Source organism: Cupressus sempervirens, chromosome 9 (genome assembly GCF_028749045.1).
Source record: "Cupressus sempervirens isolate cs-2001-9-10 chromosome 9, ASM2874904v1, whole genome shotgun sequence".
Classification (NCBI taxonomy): Eukaryota; Viridiplantae; Streptophyta; class Pinopsida; order Cupressales; family Cupressaceae; genus Cupressus; species Cupressus sempervirens.
Window position 1 is genome coordinate 584,711,644 of NC_143126.1, and position 26,089 is coordinate 584,737,732.

Here is a 26,089-nt window from a genome sequence, read left to right on the forward strand (position 1 = left end):
AAATTCCTTACCATTATGTAAGAGATATGGTAGATAGGAATTCTGTAAAATTGGAATACATTTGCTGTCATGTCCCCTTCTCGATATTAGTTTCGAGGACGGAATTAATCTATCTCCACATCCGGATAAATTAATATCAATTTTCCGCAGGATGCTTTCCAGTCACAATGAGGAATTTAATTTAATTTATTCCAAAACTTTATTAAATGAGGCAGAGCTAAGTCACTTTAATGTTTTTAAAGTTATTTACTTTATAATAGTTTTAAGTGACTACAGGACGAAAATGTCATTTAATCCCACATTCTTTGTACCTTGTACTTTCCCTCATTCTGAGGCTATATATGCACATGTTTGCATTGGGATTAACACACAAGAGATTTATGAAAACAAATATAACAAGGTTCTGGTTGCTTTATTATGACTGTTTGGAGGCTTTGAGGACAAAAACCCTCGAGTCTGAAAAACACTAAGGAGCTGGACGTTACCCCATGCTTCCTTTAGATTGCAGTTGTTTGGATGTGGGCAGAAATCGGCAAATAATGGAATTCCAGTTCAGGCATTAAGTTATTATCAATTTGTATTGGGCGTGAATTCACCTGTTGTTTCTTCTAGCAGTCGTTTTTTTGGATATCATATCCATGTTTTTGGATATCATATCAGTGTTGGAATATTTAACAAGGAGCTTTACATTATCTGATTATTGCGTCTGGGATGAGGATTACAATCAAGTAGAGTTTAATTCGCAGGGTCTTGGTTGTAGACTATCTATTAACAGTGAACAATACGTCTGGGAGCATAACCGTCTGGCTACATTCATATTTTAGTATACTGGTCGTGTTTGCCCTTATACGGGTTTTCTAACCTTCTACGGGTGAATAAGCAAGGATTGTAGCTTGGTGATGTGACCTTAAATCTGAACCACGGCTCACTATAAATACCCTAAACTTAAACACAGGGACAGTCTTCTAAAACGTCGGGCTGGAATGGTGACTATCAGGGTGGGGAAGTAGTTATCATATTGGCATTTTTCCTCAGTTAAAGTGGACGTGAGCCGTTACCCGACTTACTGTTATGAACCCAGCAAGGAACGACTCATAAGCAAGGATTATTACGACTTGTAGCAGCCATCTGATAAATATTGGAAAGAACCTGGCACCAAAAACTAGACCTTCAGCATGGAGAATTAATTCATACATGCCGCTGGTATTAAAGTCATAGGCAGTTCGGTTGTTGGTTTGCCGTCAACACAACTTACGTGAGCATTCTGGAGCAGATTTAGAAGGCAAGATTAGTCTGCGTAAACTTTCCAGCAATCACCAAGAGGAGTGTTCAACTCAGATGGTCAAGATGTCATCTACAGCAAGCTCTGGGACTAAGACAGGGTACGGGCTGTATTCTGTATAATTGCATAATACTGGTGTAGTATTGGATTGAATGTATTGGGTTTTTTTTTTTTTTTTTTTTTACTGGTTGTTTCTGAATTATTAAGCTGTGGTTGGGTTTAAAATTGTTAATGAAATTGGTAACTGTCATGTGGAAATTAAATCATCATCTCTAAAGGGCTGTAGTGTTGTTTGAAATTTAGATTCAATTAATTTATTGGATGTCTTATACTGTTTGAGAATTTGGGAATTGCTTACCAAGTGTTTGAATAAATGACACTAGCTGGGAATTAGTTCTGCTATACCATTTATTTTCCAGTCATTCATTACATTTGCACTGCAGATCAGACAGCAGACATACTCACCAAACCTCTATCTAGAGTGAAGATAGAACACTTCAAGAGGAGACTTGGTATGGTTGAGTTGTAATCCATTTGTACTCTCTTGATTATTAATAAAACAATTTTATTTTGTCAAGCTATTGACTGTTATGGGCTCCACCATTTGTATTCATTATTTCAAGAGGTGACGGTCTCTGAAAATAATGAACACTCGTATAAAACATTATGAGAGGTGACGATCTCTTAGATAATGTGCTAAACAGTAGAGATCTACTGTAAGATCTAGATGAGTTCAAGATCATATTGTGATGTTGACATTGCTATGTTCTTGGGTCACAAACTGGATAAAGGAAGAATCTTAGTATTCTCCGGGTTTATTCTGTATTCTTGTCGATCTTAAAACTCAGGATCGTGTTATGATATGGAAATACCAGTTTCTATGAAATCATTATTTGGATAAATGAAGGGATTACTCTTCAGATTTCTCCTATATAATATCACTAGCGTCAGTGATTTGTCATATCATAGGTTTAAGTAATATGACTTTGTATCATGTGTTCTATGATACTACATAAGAGACAGACAGATATAGAGTATCAATTCTTGCTTACTCATCTGTATTGATGATTGCTAGATATAATATCTCTCTGTAGGATTGTCAGGTTAAGAGGAAGTGCTAAAATTCTAACCATGATAACCCTACAGGTCTGACAGTACAGACCGTACCTTCTCTTATAGATAATATATCCTATGATTGGCAATTAATACATATTTATGCCTCTTCTATAGATGCCAGCGATTTCCAAGAGATGCCTTTGTTTTGTGTTTGACTAAACTAATACTTAGTTTGTTAAATACTAATCTGACTCTCTTGAAATCGCTGACTTAGGAAGAATTATGATTAATGCCAAGTTAAGGGTTATGTCCCTTGAGGGACATACCCTCTAGAAAAGATATATATTCGGTTGTGAATGCAGTTTATGGGACACACAATACACAACAGTCTGCTCCTATAAGCATCCTACTTCCAGCGAATAATAAATCTGAGATATTCTATATTATCAGATTGATAATAGAGCATTGGATCTGCATTCAAGATAATTATAACTTCATCAAACAATCTGAATATTTATAATAAGTAGAAGACCATTCTCAGGCATTCAAACTGAACTAAAAGTCTGATCCAAAGAGCAAAGAATTTGCAGAAACTTTACATATCTTTTAAGATTGTCCCCATCTGCAGCTCACTTTGCTTTGCAGCTCTTTCTCTCTCATCTTGATGATAAATCATGCAATGTGATTCGAAATGTTGATGGTAAAAAATTCAACACAATCTAATCCATAAACCATTACCAATATATCCGTCATATTTTCCAAATTTTATATTCTAAATTGGTTGGTTTGTGATAATTTTAATAGGTTTGAACTCTTTTTGCCCTACTCCCAAATTGATTAAAAAAAATTGATATCACTGGAATTTAAATAGTTAGCTTTGATGCCTATGAGTTCACCTATGGTGGAACCTGTATGTATTAAGATTTGGAAATGAACTACTTATGCTGGTAAAGATTTGGTGTAAACCAAAGTTGGGGATTGTATTTTGTTTACTGAAGACTCCCTATTATTTGGCTCCCATTTGAAGAATTTAACATTGAAGCCTTTATAAAAACATAAAGATTTTGAAAGAAATTCATCCCTAATAGATTTACTTTTATAATGAAGATATACCAAATGTTTGGACAAAGAAGAGATACTTACCTGTTCCCCGCAAAAGGCTTCCAACCATTTTGCTAGATTAGGATTGCTTCAATCCGGACCATTCCAAAATGAGGCCCTGGGTTTTGGCACTCCATCCAACGGCTCTCACTGTATTTGTTACTGATGATTAAGATTATATCCTTGCTATTATAGCTTTTATCATCAGACCTTGAAAATCATTAACCCTTCTAAATGCCTACTTATCATTTGGAGAATTTTCTTCATACCCATCAGCCCTAGATTTTTTAAGACTACTTGATTGGTCTAGACTGGGATTTTGATTGAAAAATCAATCTTGTGCAGTGGTATATATGTCTTACTAGATGCCTTCTTATCCAAATGAATTGGTTTGACTTCGAGATTTGAATGGAAAGGCTTATTGATTCATCGTGCCCGTGTATAAACTCCATTTGTTCCACCTAATGGAAACCTGTTGCATTCTGAAAAATGTTTAGGGCACTGACTGTAATTAATCTTGGATCTAGGTAGCTTGGGATAAATCTTTACATGATTCTTTCTTCCGGTGACAGTGAACCATTCTTCTTTATTTTGCCTATTAACAGAGCCATTGCAGTTGGGGATTTCCTTAGTTTGATCCTTTTCCTTGAGTTGGAAGTACTTGTTTTTCCCTTGCCCTTCAAAATTTTGCGCAAATATAGATTTTTGAGAATTGAATGGATCTTGCCATGCTTTCTTGAAGTATTTAGTCTTCAAAAAGTAGTCTTGACGCTTCTCAATTGATGGTGGCTTTAAAGATTTGCTTGATTTTCTGATGTTATATGATTCCGGATTTGAATTTGCTGATAGCACCCCTGCTTGCTGAATCGGAGTTTTTGATATTTTGCAGAATATTGAATTGATTGGAGGTAGGCAGAGATGTAGATATTGCATACTTTGTTTTATCAAAGTATGAGACGTTCATTGCCAATATTATAACAATCCTACCTCCAGAATTAGAGATATACACAAAACTCAACCTTCTCTTCTTAGTGATGTGGTGGCCCTCAATTCTCAAATCCTTCTGTTTGAATAGCCACTATAAGAATGCGCGCTTTACTTTGAAGGAACCGAAATATTAAATTCTGTCTTTCCTTATTTCAGGTGATTTTCGCCCGCTTCTGTTCTTGAAAAATTGTTAATCGATGTTTGCTCAAGTACCCCCTTGAAGGCTTGTTATCAATCTGAATATTTTATTTTTTGATCTCTGCTTTTTTATCAAATCTGATATTAAATCATCTGAAATTTGCCTTCAAAATCTGGAATTCACAACCTTAATCTAGAAAATTCACTCCTACTAGGGCAGAAAAAGTCTCACTATTTCTGATTATATTGGCCTTGAATCTGATTTTCACATCTTCAATTGCTGAGAGTGCTCGATCCGCTGCTATCATAAAGGAATCTCGCAGGTCTGCTGCCTTAGAGCAGAAAAAATTCACTCATGTCAAATCCAGTACTTCTTCGCTCTTCTTTTTATGTGCCTGCTAACTCTAGGAAAAGATGTGTGTCTTGTCAATTAAAACATTGTTGTTTCCGGGTAAATTGCTTGAACTGTACAGAGAAGGTAAATGATCTGTTTTAGTTGAACAATTTTCCTGTAAATTTGAGTGGATCTACATTTTTTGCTCTGCTTCTTTATCTGCGAGCTGTCTTCGATATATACCCTCTTTATCTCTGATTTTTTGGAGAAAAGCTGGTCTAAAATATCCAGAATTGTTGTCTCTTGAACTGCCAAGAATAAAATTCGGTGCCTTGAAATGATAGCCAGAGATCAGATCTGTAATATATAATGTAGATCTCCAATTTGAATCTGCTGATTTGCTATATCTAATAGATCTGCTACTCCTGATTGTAATCGATCTGCTGCTCCTTATTATACTCGCTCTGTTGCTCATTATTATATAAAGCTTTTTTTATTTATTCATTAATATTATACTTATATTTTTTGAAAATTATATGAAAGAAGTTACAGTCAAATTTTTTGACATTGCCGAACCACATCCAAACTTCATAGTTGTCAAACTCAAACTCAGATTCGAACCTTGTGACCTAAGGCACAACTGATTTTGGTGAGGGTAGCATGTCACAGGTAGAGACTACGGTTTTCCTCCATGACTACCTTAGATGCTTTCGTACGAGAGACACATCTCATTCCATTTGGAAAATCCAAGAACAAAGCACGATGATCAAATTAGACACCAAAAAAGCCTATGATCAAGTCGCTTGGAGATTCCTTATAAATGTCATGGAGGTCTTTATATTCAATAGGAAATGGGTTCAATTTTATAGCTGGTCCAACGTACTCAATTCTCATTAACTGATCTCCCATTTTCTTTTCATTATCATGATTGAGGCTTTTGGGGAGAACAATATCGCAATCCATGGTCAATAAACTGCTTCAATGGTATTCAAGTCGTGCAACCAAGAATCTCTTAGCAGCAATTTGTTGATGATGAAATGTAAGGGCAGCCAAAAGAAAGGAGGCAGAACAATTCAAAGAGATTCTTGATAGCTACTCTTGTGCATCTGGCCAAGAAGTAAGCAGAGAAAAATCTGAGGTGTTTTCCATTGCTAAAACTAGAAAAGAACAAGAAATTTTAAGATTGCTGCAGTTTAAGAGTGATCAAATTCCATAGACATATCTTAGTTTTCCTTTGGCATTAGTGCTCATGATGAACAAATTGTGGGGTCCAATTGAAGAAAAAAATTCCAAAAAGCTAACCTCTTGGAAAGGCCAATGGTTGTCCTCTACAGGAAGGGTCACCATATTGAAAACAGTTCTCACTGCTACTCCCCATCTATCTAATGTCATGCCTCACCCTCCAGCTGGAGCAAACCTAAATCATGCTCAAAATGGGTTTTGGTTGGGTGGGTAGCTCAATATAGCTTTGTCCTATCCTCCATCCCTAGTTCCACCTCGGGGACAGAGTCCAGCAATAAGCTTGGCTTGGTTAAATGATTCTGTGAGACATATGTTTGACAGTTGAAGGTGGGTCAAGCATACTTACTTCTAAACATCTTCTCCATGGCTCAAGAATTTGGAATTCCATGACGGGTTGAGTGGTTACAAGACTCTTATCAAAAACTACTTTAGCTCTTTGCTGGGAGGAGTTGTGAGGAGGTTGTCCCATCTTACCTCAAATTCCAGACTATGTGCAAGAAGAGTTGGCAAACATTAGCATGGAGAGGAACTTAAAAGATCTTAATCCACTCAACTTGCAAAGTGAAGAAATAAGGCAACTCAAAGTTATTCAAAGATAGGGCAATCATAATCAGAGAGGGGGTTGACTCCATCATCTGGACTAAAGAGTAGGGTGCTCCTTCGCTAAAGAGTGTTGGCAAACATCACCTTGCCAAGCTTGGTTGCAGCTGGGCTCCACCCAAAGATACACTTACTCTTTTCAAAGATTGGCCAATCATACACAAAAGAGCACTATTCATAAGTCCTTCCAATCTCCTGTGGGAGTTATGGAAGAAAAGAATCAGACGATTATTCCAAGAAAAGGAAATGTTACTGCCCTCTTTCTTGAACAAGACTGAAGATGCAATAGTGGAATTAGTACAAAAAAAAAATTGGGAAGAACAAGAAGCATCTATCTTTCATTGTTTGGGTTGATAACCTAAGGAAGCAAAAGTCCAGTTTCCACATTCTGCAAGATAAGATAAGATAAGATAAATTTATTAATGTCCAACAAGAGACCAACAAAAGGGTCTAAGGGACTGAAAACATACAAACAGGGAAACACACCCCAGTAGGAGCACAAAACGGTGTCCAGGAAAGAGAAAACAAGAAAGCAACAAAAGGGAACAACAATAAAAGGACTAGAGGTCCTTCCTCAGCGAAAAGAACCGTAGGGTAAGGTTCAAGACAACCAATAGTCCCGGCCCGTCTCTGAGTACCACTGGAGGTGGAGTGTCGCAGTATAGTGAGCCCACAACAGGGTCTCAACAATCCAAAAGAGAATTAGACGCACCAAGAGAAAAAAAGAACCACTTAGAAGAAGAGAGCAAACGCCAAGTGGAGTGTCACACCCTTCCATTAGTACAAGCTTAACTTTGATGTGGTGTAGCACAGCAACCCAGGAGTGTCTGGAGTTGGATACATTATCAGAGACTGGAATGGAATGGTCAGGCAGTAGGAAGAATCTCAATAGACCCTTCCCGTTGGCACCAACAATGAAGCCAATTCATTGGTCTACTCTTGAGCCAACCCAGGTGCAGAAATCTGAACTATGAAAACATAGAGATTGATGGTGACTCTGCTATTGTCATCAATGCTGTGAGCACAAGGAACACCGCCTACTTGAAATTACAAGCTCTACTTGACATGGTCCCGAAAAACATGGAGCGCCATAGGAAAGAAATCTGACTAGTTCATAATCCAGTCTTCTTTCCTGGACACTCCTCTGATCAGTGATGTTCCAAACTAGGGGGCAGAGTCTCCACGTATATCTTGCAAAGCATGTAAAGACAAGGCTCTATTCATATGGAGAGCTGAATTGGTGCACAGGTCTGAAGTTTTCTTAATGCCCACATTCCTATCAGGCTGCACTCTTTTGGCAATTGTTAAGTGGCATAGAAAACAGCAACAGTTTCCTCTTCTTTAATATGGTAGCCAATAGTGGCCTAGAGAGCCCAAACAGATTTTGTAAGCCTATGTAGCTTTTTGTCTAGCTCGGGTGTCTTAGTAGGGCAACATGCTTATTGATCTTTCAATAAACATGTTTATTGTCTTGGTAGGACAACTTATTGATCTTTCAAAACCTTTATGCAGCAGTTTGTTTTAAAGATTAGGCTACAAACTGCTTATTTTATGCTGTCCTCATCTTGCTAGGTTTCATTTTTCTAAACAAATGTGGCTTCCGAAAATAGAAGAAACAGCAAAAAACCAAACAATCCTTGGTTAAAGCATGGAAAACAAGATTTAGCACAAGGAGATGTTATTTGTATCCATTGCACTAAGAGTACGAATGAAGGCATAAGTCAGCTCAAACATCACCTTGCCAAATCCTTTGCTGATATTATGCCAGGTATGGTAGCTAGTCCAGAGGTTGAGAAGAACGTGAAAGAACTCATTATAGCAGATGACCAAAGGAAAGCAAAGAAAACGAGAATTGTTGAAGCAACGGCATCCCCAATCCCAGTTTTTACCTCTAGAGAGTCCTAGGAAATACATGTTCACTTCTTCCAATGGACCAAAAATACGACGATCAAGAAGTGTGGGCTACCATATTTCTAGGTTTCTTTTTCCACATAACATTCCTAGTGCACAAGCTTCATTGGAAGGTATTGTATAGCATAAAGAATTCAACACAAGGCAAAGTTGGCATGAGCATGAATTTGTAACTACGACAATATTTTGTTTAGTGTTGCTTCAAGTCCATATTGAAAGCAGTTGGCCAAAGCATTGACCATGTTAAATTAGTGTTTCAAGGCACCAAGTCATCATGAGTTGATTGGAACATTATTGCGAAATGAGGCAAAACTCCTGCTAGTAGATAAAGATAATAATATTAATGTCCACGAAAAACCAACCAGATTTATGGGACTAAGCATACAAACAGAAGAGCCGGCCAAAGCATAAGCAGCAAACGGTGACAGAGAAGAAACAAAAGCCAGAAACAAAACAAGAAAGAAGACAAGGTAAAGACTATGGATCCTTGTCAGAAAGAAATCAGCAATAGAGGGGTAAACCCGTGAACGATCCACGGTCTTAGAATGCTCTGTAGAACCTCTACAAGACTGTCGCTGCTTGGAGAGAGTGGTGCAGTGTTTAATCGATCTAGAATGAGAAGTGCTAGAAGGCCTTTTCAAAACTTGTGGAGGAGATAAGGGAGAGAAAAAGGCAGAAATGAGCTAGTTTGAAGTATGCCACTGAGGTACAGAAGACTGTAGAGTAATCTCTCGAAGATGGGTGGCCTCCTAAAGATAAATGCAAGACATCGCTGATCAATATAGCTAAATAACATCGAGAGAGAAGAACAGTCTCTGAAAAGGCAATTAAATATCCCCTCTGATCTCATAGTAAAGAGGGCATCGAAAAATGAAGTGGATCTCAGTCTCAACCTCTGCCAAAGTACACAACTGACAAATCCGATCCGCCTAATCCATATGGTGATTGGTCTAAGCCCTAAGCCAGTGAGAGCCAACCTTGAATGAGCCTAAAGAAAACCGTAAGGCATGATTCCAATGCCGATAGAGATAAGCAGGGCGAACAATAATACCATCCTAAATCACAAGAAAATGCTCAGGATAGAAGGCCATCCTAGGTCGTAGAGCTCCCAGGGGATTACTCCAGGTAATGGTAATGTATTGTCCATAGATATCCTATCTGACATGCTCATTCAACTCCTGACGTGAGGGGAGAAGATGAGGAGGAGCATCAAGTGAAAACTGGTAAGGAGGAAGATGATCTATCTCAATACCAATCAAACCCAACAGAGAGGTGGCTTATGCGTACCAGCAACGAGATCTAGTAGAGGTGTCAGATCTCATAATCTCAACAGAAGAACAATATGCTAGATGAGAGTATTTGCGACGATCAACATCCGACTCCATAAAACCATGAAGCCGATGAAGAAACCAAATCAAATTGAAAATGGCAACAAGTTTGAGAGGATTTGCTCCAAACTCAGCTAATACAATGCTATAAGGGGTGAGTCTATGGCATCTTATGATACGTCATAGCATCAATGTACCCTCTCTACAGAAGCCCAATCAGAAGCAATAAGAGAAGGCCCCCAAACCACAGAGCCATAGAAAACTGTCGGATGAACCAAGGAGTATAAAAAAGACAACTTCGACGAGGTATCCTGGAAGTGATGTTTGGAACACTGTCTCTCCAGAAGAGCCAGGGAACCCATGCCCTTACTAACTCTGGACTAAATAGCTAATCTCAAGCTAAAGCACAGCCCCCAAAACTTCACACCGAGATACATATAAGAGGAAGTAATCTCAAACTCTTGACCCTGAAAGAAGAAATGAAGATGAGAGGTCTTTAAACAGTTAAAGACCATAACCCGAGTCTTAGACAAATTGACCACAAGTTGTCATTGATCACAAAAAGAGGCCAGACTATCAAGGAGTCTCGATAAGCTATCGAGAGAAGAGGCCAAGAGAGCCACATCATCGGCAAAAAGGAGAATGGAGATCAAAACCTGATGCAAATAGCAACCATCTCCCGGTTGAGAGGAGTTCACAAGGAAATCCTCCAACTCATCAATATACAAGCCAAACAGTGTAGGAGAAAGAGGACAGCCCTGCTTCACCCCAATGGTGCTATGAATCGGAACAAAAAAGCCCTCTGGAGTCCTGAGCCTACCAGTTACCCTCTCATAAAGCCTCATAAAAGCAGTCTGTAACAAATCTAAGATCCCAATCTCATTAAATCTTTGAAATAAAGCTAACCTGGGAACAGAATAGAAAGCCTTACGGAAGTCCACAAAACAACAATAGACCTTCTAAGAGTGGTTCTTGGGCTCCTCAATGATAGCCCGCAGTGTGAAAACATGATCCATAGTCTAATAGTTTGCCCAAAAACTAGCTTGCCCTTTAGCTCTACAGCCTCTTCTATCAAGCTCACTAGATAACATGGAGTTCAGAGCAGTGGAATATAGTTTGGTAAAAGTATGTCCGATCATAATAGTTCTATAGTTACCCGGATCAAAAGCAAGTCCAGACTTGTGAATAGGGTAAACCACATGTCTAGATTAGGACTCAGGAAACCCAGTGCAAACCACTCTATTAAAGAGTGTAGGAAGGTAAGATTCAGGAACCGAAGCACCAAGTTTGAAAAGTTCAGCCTGGAAACCCTTTTCATCTACTGCTTTGTTGCATCTCAAGGATTGGATGGCCTCAATAATACTGGAGTAGGTGAACAAGTGGCAGTAGGGAGGTGGAGTGGAGTGAAGAGGTGGCTGCCCAAGAATGTCGTAAAGCATAATGATATGGGAGGTCAGAGAGCAGTAGTTGAGAGTGGAGTACAGGGGGGAGCACCATGGCAACAAGGTACACCAAAAGATCTGGGGATTCTGAATGAAAATGGAGCAAAGGGTTCTGACCATTTCATCTAACAGACAGACAATTGGCAGTTATTAGAGACTCTACTTCTTAGTGGGGTTAAGGGAGGTACCTGGTCTTTTTGATATCAGTTGATTTCCCAACTAAAATAAAAAATGCAAAGGCATCGTGTCACATATTTGAGGAAGTAGTGACGGAACTAGAAGTAGTAAATGTAATTCAAATAGTGATCAACCAAGTCTGCATATATGGTACCCAATAGACTTCTAAACGTAAGGCATCTTTTTGGAGTAATTAGGTTGTTATTTAATTAATCATATAAAATGTAAATAGATATTTATTACTTTATTCACTTAAGCAAAATTTAGGTGCTTTATATCTTTTATCAAATTAAGCTTTATTTAGCACATGTTTTCTCAATCATTTTAATGTGGACAATTGTCAAGCTCTCTTTTAATCTTAACCTAGCACTTAGTCTAAGGTTGTTTTTATCCTTTCTATAAGGCTTGATAAATTTGCCAATTATACTGCAAGGACATTTCTTCAATTTTTTCACCTTCAGTCCTGAGTTTCTGAAAAATCTAGGCCTGCCAAGTAGTTGTCAAGTCCAACATTTTCAACTGCAAACAATATGTCGAAATAGAGAGTATCATTGAAAGACTAGATATTACTTAATTTTTCTTTGATTATATTGTGAGCCTATCACCTAAAGCAATATATTATTGAGCTTATCCACTTGCTCAATGCCTCAAAGATATTATTTTGAGTCTTGACCTTTATAACTCAATTCTCTAGCTTGAAGATGACAACTTGGGTTGTGGAGAGATCTGAGAAGATAGGCCTCTTTCTCATCTGCTAATTGCATACCTACTCAATAGGAAAGAACCTCCTTCAAAACATATCTTCAGCGGTAGAAACTTTGAAGGCTCTTCTAATCCACCAGTACGTGTAAAATCAGCTATCAACTAATGTTTTTACAAATGCAATGTGATCCCATCACAAAAAGCAGCCTATCTAAAAGAACCTGATAGTATTGGAACACAGTCTCCATGAGTGGTGTCCAGGAACAACTATTTGAAATTTATTCCTCTGTTTTATATTAAGATACCAATTGAAATTAACTGAGCCTTCTTAACAGCAATTTCTAATTATGGTTAAGAAACAAAAGTTTATTCTCTGTCATCTCACCACACACTTGCAACCTCACTGCTCTAGATGATGCCTGTGCTCACTCACAATGAAAATTCCACCTCAACTGTGTCCATGTAATGAGAAGAAATAATGGACCGAAATCCATTTCAACACTAGTATCACCTATCCCAACATGGATAAACCGCTTAAGCATCCGATTGAAAAGGATCATTGAGAATGTATCCCGGAGAACATGAATCCCTGAAAACATGTCATTTATATTGCCAAGAAGCCAGTAGTAAAGTTCTTCATCAAATCTGTATATAAAGATGCCTCTGAGAGTGGCCTACTTGTGTCCTGCTTATATAGGCTTTGGAATAGTATGAGACATCTTGGAATTGTTGTTGGTGGATGAGGCAAATTTTGGATTTGATTCAGCGCATTCAGGGTCTCATAAATGAAGCTATTTTACAGGGGTGAATTGAATGGATTAAAGGAATCAAAATTTAGATTTAATTGCATACATGTGAAGCCCTCCAGAAATAGTGCAAGTTCAAAATAACATCTAATTCAAGCCCGGATGCAAATGTTTTGGCCTCCGGAAGAAATAGGCAAAAATGGCTAAATATGGGAATCAAGAATATTTCTCTAGATCATGGAACTTTGTAGTTTTGTGTGTGCTTACTCATTCCCTACATTACTGATGCTTTACATCTATTTTTAAATGATTCGCAAAATTTAAATTAGGTCGTATGCAAGTTATAGTATGTTTCAGGTGTTGTGTCAATTGGATTTATTGTTGATAAAACTTGGAACAAACCATTGTTAAAACTTGGAACAGAAAAATCTTTGTGCTCGTGTAGCACTTAAAAGCAAGAAATATTGTATAATTGCTTCCACATCAACTCTCAAAAGTATACATAAGGACCCCATAAATTATGCATCAAGAAATAAGAATAGCTTTGGTATTGGATATAAAGATGCCCGAGCAAATTACAGAGGGGAAACAAGGATAGCTTTAACCATCTGAAAAATAATTTATGCAGAATACCAATGAATGGACTGATAGTGACAATTGTGTCACTATAGCAAGTCAATCTAAAACTCATTCAAGATTTTTTTTTTTCAGAAATTGGCACTAAATCAATCTAAAACAATGTTAGCCCTTTGCTACATACCTTACTTTTCAGGAAAAATAATCAAAAAAATCAAACATCACTACAAACTTCACATTACTTTCTATGCAGGCATACTATATTTGAGTTTTGTGATCATGCACTTGATGACCTAAACATATTACTAAGACATGTTCTGCATACCTTTGATAGACTTTTAATGTTGCTACATATTCCACCAACGTATGAATAAATCCATAAACCTGTCCATGTAAGATATTCACTACAAACTTCACGTTACTTTCTATGCAGGCATACAACATTTGACTTTTGTGACTATGCATTTGATGACCTAAACATATTACTAAGGCCCGTTCTGTATACTTTTGATGTTTCTTTAACAGAGTTTTAACTACTTTTTTGGCACACATATTTCCAAGCGCTACATATCAGCTTCACTGAGAGAAATACAAACTAGTTATATTTTTATACAAATAACCCAGCTAAAGGGTAAACAATCACCATATCACTGTAGGATGAAAAAAGTAAATAGTGCAAGCTTAATTGGTAGGAAAAAGCAGCTTGAGACATCTACATTATTAGTTGTTCTTCAACTTATACTAGTAGGAATACCAGAAAACAGATTAGGAAAAATGCAAACTCCAATTGCCACAATAGTATATTTATTAAACTGCACTCCACTTCTGACACTCAATCAATACAGGTTGTGCTTCCCAACAATCAAAGCTATACCGAAACTCAAATTTTCAAGGGTATACCAAACAAGTAAAAGATGAACTTGCCTCAAACAACATAGTCAAAGGATCTCTCTGCTGATCTGGTTGTTTTCTTCTCCTAGTGAAACCAGATTGGGAGCTTTTTGATTCTGATTCAATGGCATAGCTTGTTCTTTCTAATATATCTTCTAAGAACAGGTCTTTGACAGGAAAAGTAAAACCCTAGTGCAAAAAGACCACATTAGCATTTTGCAAGGTTTATAAACACATCGCACAAAAAGCAAATAAGCCGGCACCACAACAAAGATCATATGGATACAATAAAATCAAATTGCAAATAAGAGTGAGAGATTTGCAACATACTGGTATATGAATCATTGGTGCATTTCCAAAATACTTCGAGAATAGTTCTGCATTGATAGTTGCACTCATTAAAATAACCCGTAGATCAGGACGACGAGGAAGAAGGTCTCGCAAGATTATTATTAAGAAGTCTTCATTCATTCCTCGTTCATGGATTTCATCTACTATTACATGACTAACACCCTTCAGATCTGGTTCATCAATCTGGTAGTGCAACAATAAAATAAATATCTACAGAAAGTCATCACATTTATTATAAACAATACCAAAACATTAAATAAAGCCAGCTGGATACCATTAATATGTGATAAAATTATAAAGTTATTTTCTGTCAGTGTATCCATGTGAAAAACAGTGTGATGAACTATGGGTATCAATAAATGGGTGTGTCAATGCTTTACAAGAATTTATGTAGCTAATGTAGAAATTTGTTGTATGCGAATGTGTATTAATGGGACATATCAAAAATCAGATTCAACCAAGGAAAGAAATCCGGTTGGATGTCCATACACATTAAAGAGCATGGAAAAAATGTAAGGCCCAGAACAATAGTTTATGAGTGCCCTATCCATCGAAGTATTGCAGAACAGCATATGCATTTGCCACATTTAACTTCCATATCTTCTGTGTGCCCTTTTCTTTGTCATCTCAGTCTTTGACCAGCTTAATCAGCTGTACTAGGAAAAGACATCAATGTTCTTCATTAACGACACTACAACATGCAATAATAACTGATATTTAAGCCCTTGTTGCTGTATTTATAATGCAACTCCACAATGTCTACCTGTTTTTCTTGAAATGGCATTGTTTACGTATTCGAAAATAATCTTATGTCAGTGGAATCAATAATATATATCTACCCCAGGACCAGAATTAGGAACTGTTTTGATCTTTTGAAATTGTAATAGTTTGTCATGTGATTCAGGGGTGATCTCCAGAAAAATGTAACAAATGAACAAACATGAGGCCTAATCTAATGAGAAATGACCCACAAAAACAAATATTAAGACAAAGTTATAGACCAGGTCCACTGTCTATGCTTGCAAATGTAACATGGCATAGTCAATAGTTCTAATATAATTATGAAAGCAAGGACATCAGAATTATACCTACACATAGGATAGACACCAGATAAATAAATTGCAGTCCCTTCACTTTCAACAAGCTACGTAAGTTAAAGGTCAGAGTTCCACAGTCCAAGGGCAATAAGTCAATTCCCCCAGGCAACAGGTGAGACACAGTAATGAGAGGTAGTAGTTTCTCTCAGGAATTTTCTAATGCAAATATTTGCGATGTTAATGTGCAGGTATATGCAGATTATTCGCAGTAATTTTAGATCATAGTTTACTAACTCACCAAGTATTCATAGGGTTTTTTCTTGGACAAGTATTCACTGTGTTTAAAAAGGAAGATGAGTTACCAGTGTGTTTTGGCACCACACTCATTGACAAGTCTGATGCCCAAACTCACCAGACTCAATGAAATAACCCCGACAGGTTATTGCCTCATTTTAATACCAAAATCTTAAAAACTTCAGGAGTTGACGTTTCGTCAAACAGTTAGCCAACAAGCTCTGATACCACTGAAATAACCCCTGCAGGTTATATCTTCTTCCAGTACCAAAGTCATACTATTTCAACGGCTAGACATTTCGTCAAACACTTCGCTGTCAAGCTATGATACCACTGAAATGACCTTCTGAGAAAACCCTTGCTAATTAAATTGATATTGCTACTGATATTACACTAGAGAATTTAAGCTCTTTTTAATCTGTGCTATTCTGATCTCGAAGGAAAAAATGGCAAACACATAGAATAGGCAGTTTATAATATCTTCATCATTTATTACAAATATGAGACACTGAATCGCCAAGAGTTTGCTCGAAAGTTTCAGAACCTTGTATTACTGCTGCCGATGAACAATTTGATCTTCAGTAGATGGACCATAAATTGAAGTAAATATCAAGTCCCGTGAGCCAAGTCGTCACCAAGTTCCTTTATTAATATTCACTGGAATACTGAATCGCGTCTGAGAAGGGAATGCCGGAACTACTGAGTCATAAATCCCTAAATGACCTTGCAATCTTCCGAATCCTTTGCTAATGTTAGATGCTGTAATTTCCTCCGCACGCTTGTCCGACGAAATCCAACGCGCTGTTCGAACACGGGTTTGTTCTCAATTTCTAATGGAGGTCGCGAATTTAATCTGCTGACTGTGGAAATTGGCCGTGTTTCGGAAGTGCTCCTGCTATGACGTGAAACCCACAGACCCGTCCCTATGCTGTAGCCGCTCGACGACACCCAACTCACGATTTTTAATTAATGAAACTTCAAGTCTTCCGCCCGTGACGTTATGGTTCAAGAAGGGTTCGCCGCCTGCAAATCCTGTGCGATTTTATATATTTAAAAACGGCTTCTGAAACGACACCTGAATTAATTAATTCGTCCCCGCCATCGGCTTGATATTGGGAAATGTTTGTAACACCGCTAATGGACGTGGCCCTGCCCTTCGCAATTTGGAAATTCCTAATTCCGTCTACCGGAATTGACTGTTGTTTCTAGCTTGGTCAATCCGTCGGGTTTGCTATATAATACTCAGAGCCGATGAATCCTCATTCAGATTTATCGCTGCCGCGGGGTATTGTGTGCAAGTAAATATGATCCACCACTTGTGATTGGAGCCCGACAGTTAAGATTTGATCCGCCTGATATAAGAAAACGTGTGCCCTGAGTCGTGTGTGAATATGGAGCGTGATTGAAACATGCTACCTGTCTGCTACTACTTCCACAAACTTGATAATCGCCTAGTTGAGTGATATAAACCCTTCTTCAGAAAATCGAACCCTCCTAAGGCCTCTATGAAATGACTGAAACTTGTTCCCAATACGAACACCATAAAACTTCAATTTTTGCCCTCGTATTGAGAATCTGAATCGAATCCTTATTTGAGGTTAATTCCTTCCGAATTCTTTTCAATTCTGCAATAATTTGTGAAAACGTCGACTAACTCTATCCTTGCTGATCCTTCAATGAATAGTGATGCAAAACCATAAAATTGGCCTTGAGCCACAGATAATTGCCCTGATGAAATGACTGAATGTCACCTCCAATCTACAATAATTCGGATGATATTTCACATCCTCAAAATTGCGTACCGATTGAGAGTTATCGTTCTCAATGGCCGATTGTGACAATTGTAGAAACCCTAGGTTCCACAATGCACCTGTGATTGAATCACAATCTGATAACAAAAGAGAGATAAACAACTGCTTGATTCGAATGGAGGCCCGAGGTGCCTATTTATTCTTTTCTCTCCATCTTCTCCAGAGACTTCTAGAACATTTCTGATTTTATCTCTTAAGTGACTTTATTAAATATTTTTATAATCCAAGTCACTTTATTAAATTAATTAAATATAAAGTTACCTTTTAATATTTATTTATTTGATAACTTTATAAGTAATTAACTTAATATCACTTATTCATTTGATTAAAATGATTAATTAGTCGTCCTCATAAAATATTCATTATTTTGGACAACCAAGTTAATCAAATTAATTAATCAGACTGCCTCCGAAAATTGGGGACATGACAGTCCGCCCTTCCTGAAATTGCTTGTCCCCAAGCAATGGTTGAACCATAAACCAATCAGTATGCCTGGATCCCAAATGTAAATCTGTATATCATCCCAATCCTCATCATACTCCCGTGGAGAAATCATCAATACCAATAGCTGAGAAACTGTACTCAATATCCAAACAACTGACAATTCTGATGAGATCATCTGAAAACCAATCGTAGATGATGGTGGAGGAAACCTTTCTGTAGAACTCAAGCCAACTGAAACAACGACTCTATCAAGACTCAAGTCCCTGTCTAATTGACACCTACACCCAGCTGCACTGTAGATACAACAATAATAGGTACCTGAGTCACTACCATCAAAACCACTCTCTGATAAACCGCTCCGGGTGTGTCGATACTGCAGGCTGTGCAGTTTGCAACTACTAATTCTATTTTCAAAAGACGGTGCCAATCCATCCCATAATGGGTGGTAAGAAACTGGAGCTGATCTACACCTGCATGAAATCAAATCTTCTATCTCTAGGTCAAAAGAAAAATGATGAGCGTATCCCACCGTATAATGCCAGTAAGAACCCCCAAACTCCGCTGCTAGCTCATCATCACTGAACGAAAAATAATAGATGGCTCCAATCTCAAACTCCAAGTAGCTGTAGGCTGATTAGGATCCCCAACAGACCTCTCCTCGAGATCCCTGTGAGGTAGCATAGTAGAAAGGACCCCTATAATCTTCTCAACCAATCCATGAATAACACTAGTATCTTGGATGAGAACACCTTCTGTCACTTTATGCGAATCCTACGTGCACTATCCAACAAATACTCCATGAATGCTTCTGTGCAGTAAAATTTATACGAGGAAGCATCAACATACTCCCCTGCACACCACAACTGATCCTCCTGTAAGGGTGGCATACTCAACTGTACCACACTGCCATCTGCCTGAGAATAATCGATCTGGAGACTTGATCCCACTAGTATCTCGAACTTATTAGGCCCAGCTACTTCCAAATCCTGAACATGTGTGTCAATCCCAACAACATGCTCCTCAGTAGCAACTGCAGGAGTGTACTCACCACCATCCACCTCAATAGACAAATGAACTGGGTCTGGGGCTGGTTTTGACCGCCAACGCTCCAACTCCACGGTCACCTCCTTTAACTGAAACTGCGACTTCTGTAGATCTCGCTGAGTGTCCTCTAAAGCCTCAGTAGTCACTATGAGCTCCTGGGAAAGCTCACTCACCTCCTCTTCGCGATCCAAGAGTGCCTCATAGGCTGTACTTCCCCACTCAATCAAGTGATCACGATCGGCTACCAATCGTAAGTAATCCTGTTTCAAAATCCGTACAGCTTCACGCAAGGCATGAATCTCTGCCAAAGAAAAGTAACCACCACTGGACTCATCTGTCATAGAAGTTCCCCAACCAGTAACGGCCAACAATTGACGAGCAGTATCAAAATGCTCACAAGTGATAGCAATGTCTCGCTCACTAACTTTCAACTAGCTAGTCACCTGATGGCTCTGGCTGAATTGTCTCCTACAAGCCTCTTCTGGTGCTCTGTCTAAAGGAGTATCCTCAATATTATCATCCATATCTCGCGAATCATCTCCAAAACTCATATCCACATCCAGAGTGTCACAATCTGTAGTACTACTATCTAACTCCCCCGTACCCAAAGAATTTGTCAAGGAAGCTGAATCTTCAAAACTGTCCACTTCATCCTCCTGGATGTCATCAAGGCCAAAACGATCCTGGGACTCATCTGTACACACTACCAAATATGAAAAATCTTCAACACCTTTCAGCAAGAAGGGTCGTCTGTATATATGAACCAAACCCAACACCGGTGTATAAAAACTAATACCAACATCGGATGAGCTGCTGGCACAAGGAAAGACAACACCGTGTATTCTGTTAATCAAATCCATGATAGCACCCAAACAATTACTGCTACCATTAAAAGATCTCCAGTTAACCGAATCCCAAATGCTGCTGAAACGTTCTCGAGTCCATATCCATAAACAAGAGACAGTTGGTAACTCAAGCAAACTCCTTACCTGAGTAATGTGACCAACTAACTCCACATACCTCTCTGCCATTGCCCTTGTATCCTGGATGTGAATGCAAGATGAACGCGTAACATTATCAGCAATCACATATGGTCCGTCTACTGTAGAAAGCTGAGTGTCAGGCGTGCAAGATGAAACTAAGCTCAGCTCCATGTCGTGCTCATGCCCATGTCTCTTCCCGTCCTGTAATGCCAAGGGAATATTTACTCGAGAAACTTGAGTATCTTCAAGCTTGCAAGAAAACTTGTCAATTCCCTCCTTCCTTCTCAAGGCATCTAAATAAGCTCTGACCAGTCTAAGAAGATGGTCACGATCTGATAGAAGATGTAAATAACTCAACTTCATCGTTCCCATCCCTTCTCTAATCGTCTATAAGTCAACACAAGAGGACTTTGCCTGAACTTCCTTATGTCTTCTCTGTAACTGAATCATCTGGATGTGATCCTCTAACATGTCCCGCATCTTGTCATGATGAGATAATGAAGTCACAATACTATCTTCGCTTACCTTCAGCTGGCTGGACAAATCATGTGAAGTACTACCAACTTCTACCTTATGTGACGAAGTATCTAACTGTGCCTGGTACTCTTTCTCAGCAAAGTCATGAATGCTCAATGTCTGCTCATCTTCACCAGGTATCTCACCACCATGCACAACGACATCCTCATCATCATTTGAACCCTCTACACTATAGTCTCTGCCTGTTGGAACCAAACCACCCTGGGTACCTGAGACATCGCCCTTGGGAAACCTGTATTCAACTGTCTCAACTTGAGTATCAAGTTGACAGTTAATATCCTTCACCACTTCTTCCTGTGGCTGAACTGAAACCTCTGACTGGTTGTACACTTGTTTCTCGAACTCCTCCTTAAGGCTCTTAGTAACATCTCCCACTGAATCAATCAGTGCTTTGCGAGAAGATTTGCCAAATCGAAATCCAGTTGACTTAACCACCTTAGCTAGGTCGGACAGCCTGTCATTTATACGGTTGTGCTTAACCAGCAGTTCAAACATGTTATGCCTTATTTTCCTGAGTTCATCCTGAATGTCTGAATAACCCTCCTTTCCACAATTTCGACTCTGGATACTGTGACTATCAAATGTCCTGGACTGTGTCCTCGGAGACTTTGTGCTGTACTTGTCCATCTTGGTTGAAGTAGAGTGCTGATCACTCATGTAATTCGGGTCTCACCCCACAGGATGGCAAGGAAACCGCTCTGATACCACTGAAATAACCCCGACAGGTTATTGCCTCATTTTAATACCAAAATCTTTAAAACTTCAGGAGTTGACGTTTCGTCAAACAGTTAGCCAACAAGCTCTGATACCACTGAAATAACCCTTGCAAGTTATATCTTCTTCCAGTACCAAAGTCATACTATTTCAACGGCTAGACATTTCGTCAAACACTTCGCTGTCAAGCTATGATACCACTGAAATGACCTTCTGAGAAAACCCTTGCTAATTAAATTGATATTGCAACTGATATTACACTAGAGAATTTAAGCTCTTTTTAATCTGTGTTATTCTGATCTCGAAGGAAAAAATGGCAAACACATAGAATAGGCAGTTTATAATATCTTCATCATTTATTACAAATATGAGACACTGAATCGCCAAGAGTTTGCTCGAATGTTCAGAACCTTGTATTACTGCTGCCGATGAACAATTTGATCTTCAGTAGATGGACCATAAATTGAAGTAAATATCAAGTCCCGTGAGCCAAGTCGTCACCAAGTTCCTTTATTAATATTCACTGGAATACTGAATCGCGTCTGAGAAGGGAATGCCAAAACTGCTGAGTCATAAATCCCTAAATGATCTTGCAATCTTCCGAATCCTTTGCTAATGTTAGATGCTGTAATTTCCTCCGCATGCTTGTCCGACGAAATCCAACGCGCTATTTGAACACGGGTTTGTTCTCAATCTCTAATGGAGGTCGCGAATTTAATCTGCTGACTGTGGAAATTGGCCATGTTTCGGAAGTGCTCTTGCTGTGACGTGAAACCCACAGACCCGTCCCTATGCTGTAGCCGCTCGACGACACCCAACTCACGATTTTTAATTAATGAAACTTCAAGTCTTTCGCCCGTGACGTTATGGTTCAAGAAGGGTTCGCCGCCTGCAAATCCTGTGCGATTTTATATATTTAAAAACGGCTTCTGAAACGACACCTGAATTAATTAATTCGTCCCTGCCATCGGCCTGATATTGGGAAATGTCTGTAACACCGCTAATGGACGTGGCCCTGCCCTTCGCAATTTGGAAATTCCTAATTCCGTCTACCAGAATTGACTGTCGTTTCTAGCTTGGTCAATTCGTCGGGTTTGCTATATAATACTCAGAGCCGATGAATCCTCATTCAGATTTATCGTTGCCGTGGGGTATTGTGTGCAAGTAAATATGATCCACCACTTGTGATTGGAGCCCGACAGTTAAGATTTGATCCGCCAAATATAAAAAAACCTATGCCCTGAGTCGTGTGTGAATATGGAGCGTGATTGAAACATGCTACCCGTCTGCTACTGCTTCCACAAACTTGATAATCGCCTAGTTGAGTGATATAAACCCTTCTTCAGCAAATTGAACCCTCCTAAGGCCTCTATGAAATGACTGAAACTTGTTCCCAATACGAACACCATAAAACTTCAATTTTTGCCCCCGTATTGAGAATCTGAATCGAATCCTTATTTGAGGTTAATTCCTTTCGAATTCTTTTCAATTCTGCAATAATCTGTGAAAACGTCAACTAACTCTATCCTTGCTGATCCTTCAATGAATAGTGATGCAAAACCATAAAATTGGCCTTGAGCCACAGATAATTTCCCTGATGAAATGACTGAATGTCACCTCCAATCTGCAATAATTCGGATGATATTTCACACCCTCAAAATTGCGTACCAATTGAGAGTTATCGTTCTCAATGGCCGGTTGTGACAATTGTAGAAACCCTAGGTTCCACAATGCACCTGTGATTGAATCACAATCTGATAACAAAAGAGAGATAAACAACTGCTTGATTCGAATGGAGGCCCGAGGTGCCTATTTATTCTTTTCTCTCCATCTTCTCCAGAGACTTCTAGAACATTTCTGATTTTATCTCTTAAGTGACTTTATTAAATATTTTTATAATCCAAGTCACTTTATTAAATTAATTAAATATAAAGTTACCTTTTAATATTTATTTATTTGATAACTTTATAAGTAATTAACTTAATATCACTTATTCATTTAATTAAAATGATTAATTAGTCGTCCTCATAAAATATTCATTATTTTGGACAACCAAGTTAATCAAATTAATTAATCAGACTGCCTCCGAAAATTGGGGACATGACACTCAAACAAGAGAGCATAGGAAAAACAAAGAAATTATACTTAAAATGTTCTTTTTGAACCCTCACATCCTTGCATCTTCTTCACACAGCATATTTTGCATCTTTTGATATCCTTGCACATTATGTTGGAGTGGGATTTGAAGAGCATATTTGAGGAATTTCAGGTCTCCAAAATTGTGCTTTTCTAAAGTTTTTCTAGAACATTAATACTATGTTTGTAAACATTATTTACAATTTTATGTGCAAGGAATTTGATTTATGGTAATATTATTGCTGATTTATGCATTTTTTATAATGAAATCACTACTTTTTCTCCCAAACGAAGAATTTTTCATTTAAAAGTCAAATCAATGCTATTATGTTTTAAAATAATTAATGTCATTTCTATTCAACTACTATACAATGTTTAGCAATGCATACTATATATGAGTTTTTTAATTCATAGCTGCTTTTTAAAACCATGTTTTGTATTTAAACATGCATGTTAGATACAATGGCATCAAGCTAGGAGTTATGTTAGTCAAAATTGTTCCAATGGAAGCCATGACTCTACATGGAAATATGTTGTAATTGGAACAATATAGAACAGGGTGGTTTGCCTCTTATGCTCGAACAAGCTTAATCCTATCACAAAGAATTACATACAATATTGCACGCATTTCTTAATTTGGTGTCAGGCCATGTGAAAAAGTAATAGAAGAGACAAAACAAGAGATTAAAACATAGTGGCAGTGACTGATTCTAATATGTCAACAAATACATAGGTAGATATGGTTAGCATTGTAAGATCTGGTCATGGCCCATGTATGAGGCTCCTCCTCCTCCTCCAATTCATGCAAAAGCTAATTAGGGATTTTAAGTAACCATAAATGTACCTAAAGCACAAGCTTTACTGCAAGGTAAATAGAAGAACAAGGAAGCAAATTTGACATGTGTAACTTTCTGATTCTACGACAAAATTCCCTTCAACATGGAAAAGCGCTCATATTGAGGTATTTGGTGATGAGATTGATAGTTGTCCCTTCACCATTGTAAAGAGCTCATAGACAAGAATTTGGAGACAATATTGGTAGCAGTTGGGAAAGGATACAAGGCGCCCTCTCCAAGAGACTTAAGTAGGAAGCTTCTCTAAAATGCTATTGCAAATGCAGCATTCTTTCATATGCAAGGACATTTGGAAGGAGCCAAATCCAAATCGATTTCTCGGCAGCTTCAAATGGCTAGATGGTTTTCCTGAATTCAGTTCATGTCCCTACCAAAATAAAGAATACACACACTTTGAACCTATATCATCCTGAATTGTAAGCACCCAATTTGTGTACAACTTCAAGATATCATTTTGTGCCTACTTTAGTGTGTTTTCTATGTTAGGACCTCATATGGCATTTAAAGAATACCTAAATTCAAATATGGGTCCTCCATTCCTTTCAATCTTCCTTAAATCGAGGTTGGCTCTTATTTCAAGGTGTGCTCCTCCTTTTTTCATCCAATTCATTTCCTCCCCTAGGCCCTATACACTTATTTTTGGCTTTCGTGACTTGTCCCGACCCTGGTATGAGTTGTACTTGAAGATCCCACACATAACTTATGTTCCTAGCACCCAAATTAAATCCGGGATGATTCTCCTTGGAACATATCGCCATTAGCAAGATGTCCCAAGAGAATGGGGCCTAATTTTGGCCTTAGGGCCCTTACAAAGATTTACGGTGGATATTTGGTCTTGTGATCGGCCTTCTTAGTTCTTGACCCCCAAAATGATGTGAGATGTATATAAACTCTCTATCTCTTCTCATTGTGATAACCACAATCAAGATTCAAAGTGCATCAAAATTTGTCAAAAGCATTACAGCAATTAAACACTCAAGCTCTTAGGTGCAAGGAAGCAAATAAAGCAATCAAGAGCCATCAAGTCTAAGCATTCAAGTCTCAAGCAATTCAAGGTGTTTTCTTCCATACATCTAGCTTCTTTCCCCATTGGAAGCCAAGAAAAGGAATTTCGCTTCACACCCCAAGCAGGAGGCAGGGGCGAGAAGAAGGCTATGATAAGCTGATCTGAGGCCTAGCTCTAGGGAAAAAGAAGTTGTAGAGTATGGTTACAAAGCTGCATGGTCTCCGGAAAGTAAAGCGCAAAACATCTCTAGTCCGTATAACTGAAGAAGGTGGAGAGCGACTAACAATCTCTAAATAAGCAGTAGTATCTCCCTCTAATCTCATCATAGGTGGGGCATCGGAAAAGGAAGTGGGTCTCAATCTCCA

The 26,089-nt window shown here is 38.4% G+C and overlaps 1 protein-coding gene across 1 annotated transcript in view; it reads right to left on the minus strand.

Moving 5' to 3' along the window:
• LOC149540031 (DExH-box ATP-dependent RNA helicase DExH1-like) overlaps nt 1-26,089 on the minus strand; it is a 130,124-nt gene that overhangs the window by 34,969 nt on the left and 69,066 nt on the right. Inside the window, 2 exon segments of the mRNA XM_089801217.1 lie at nt 14,547-14,702; nt 14,844-15,047. Coding sequence (XP_089657343.1) covers nt 14,547-14,702; nt 14,844-15,047 — 360 coding nt within the window.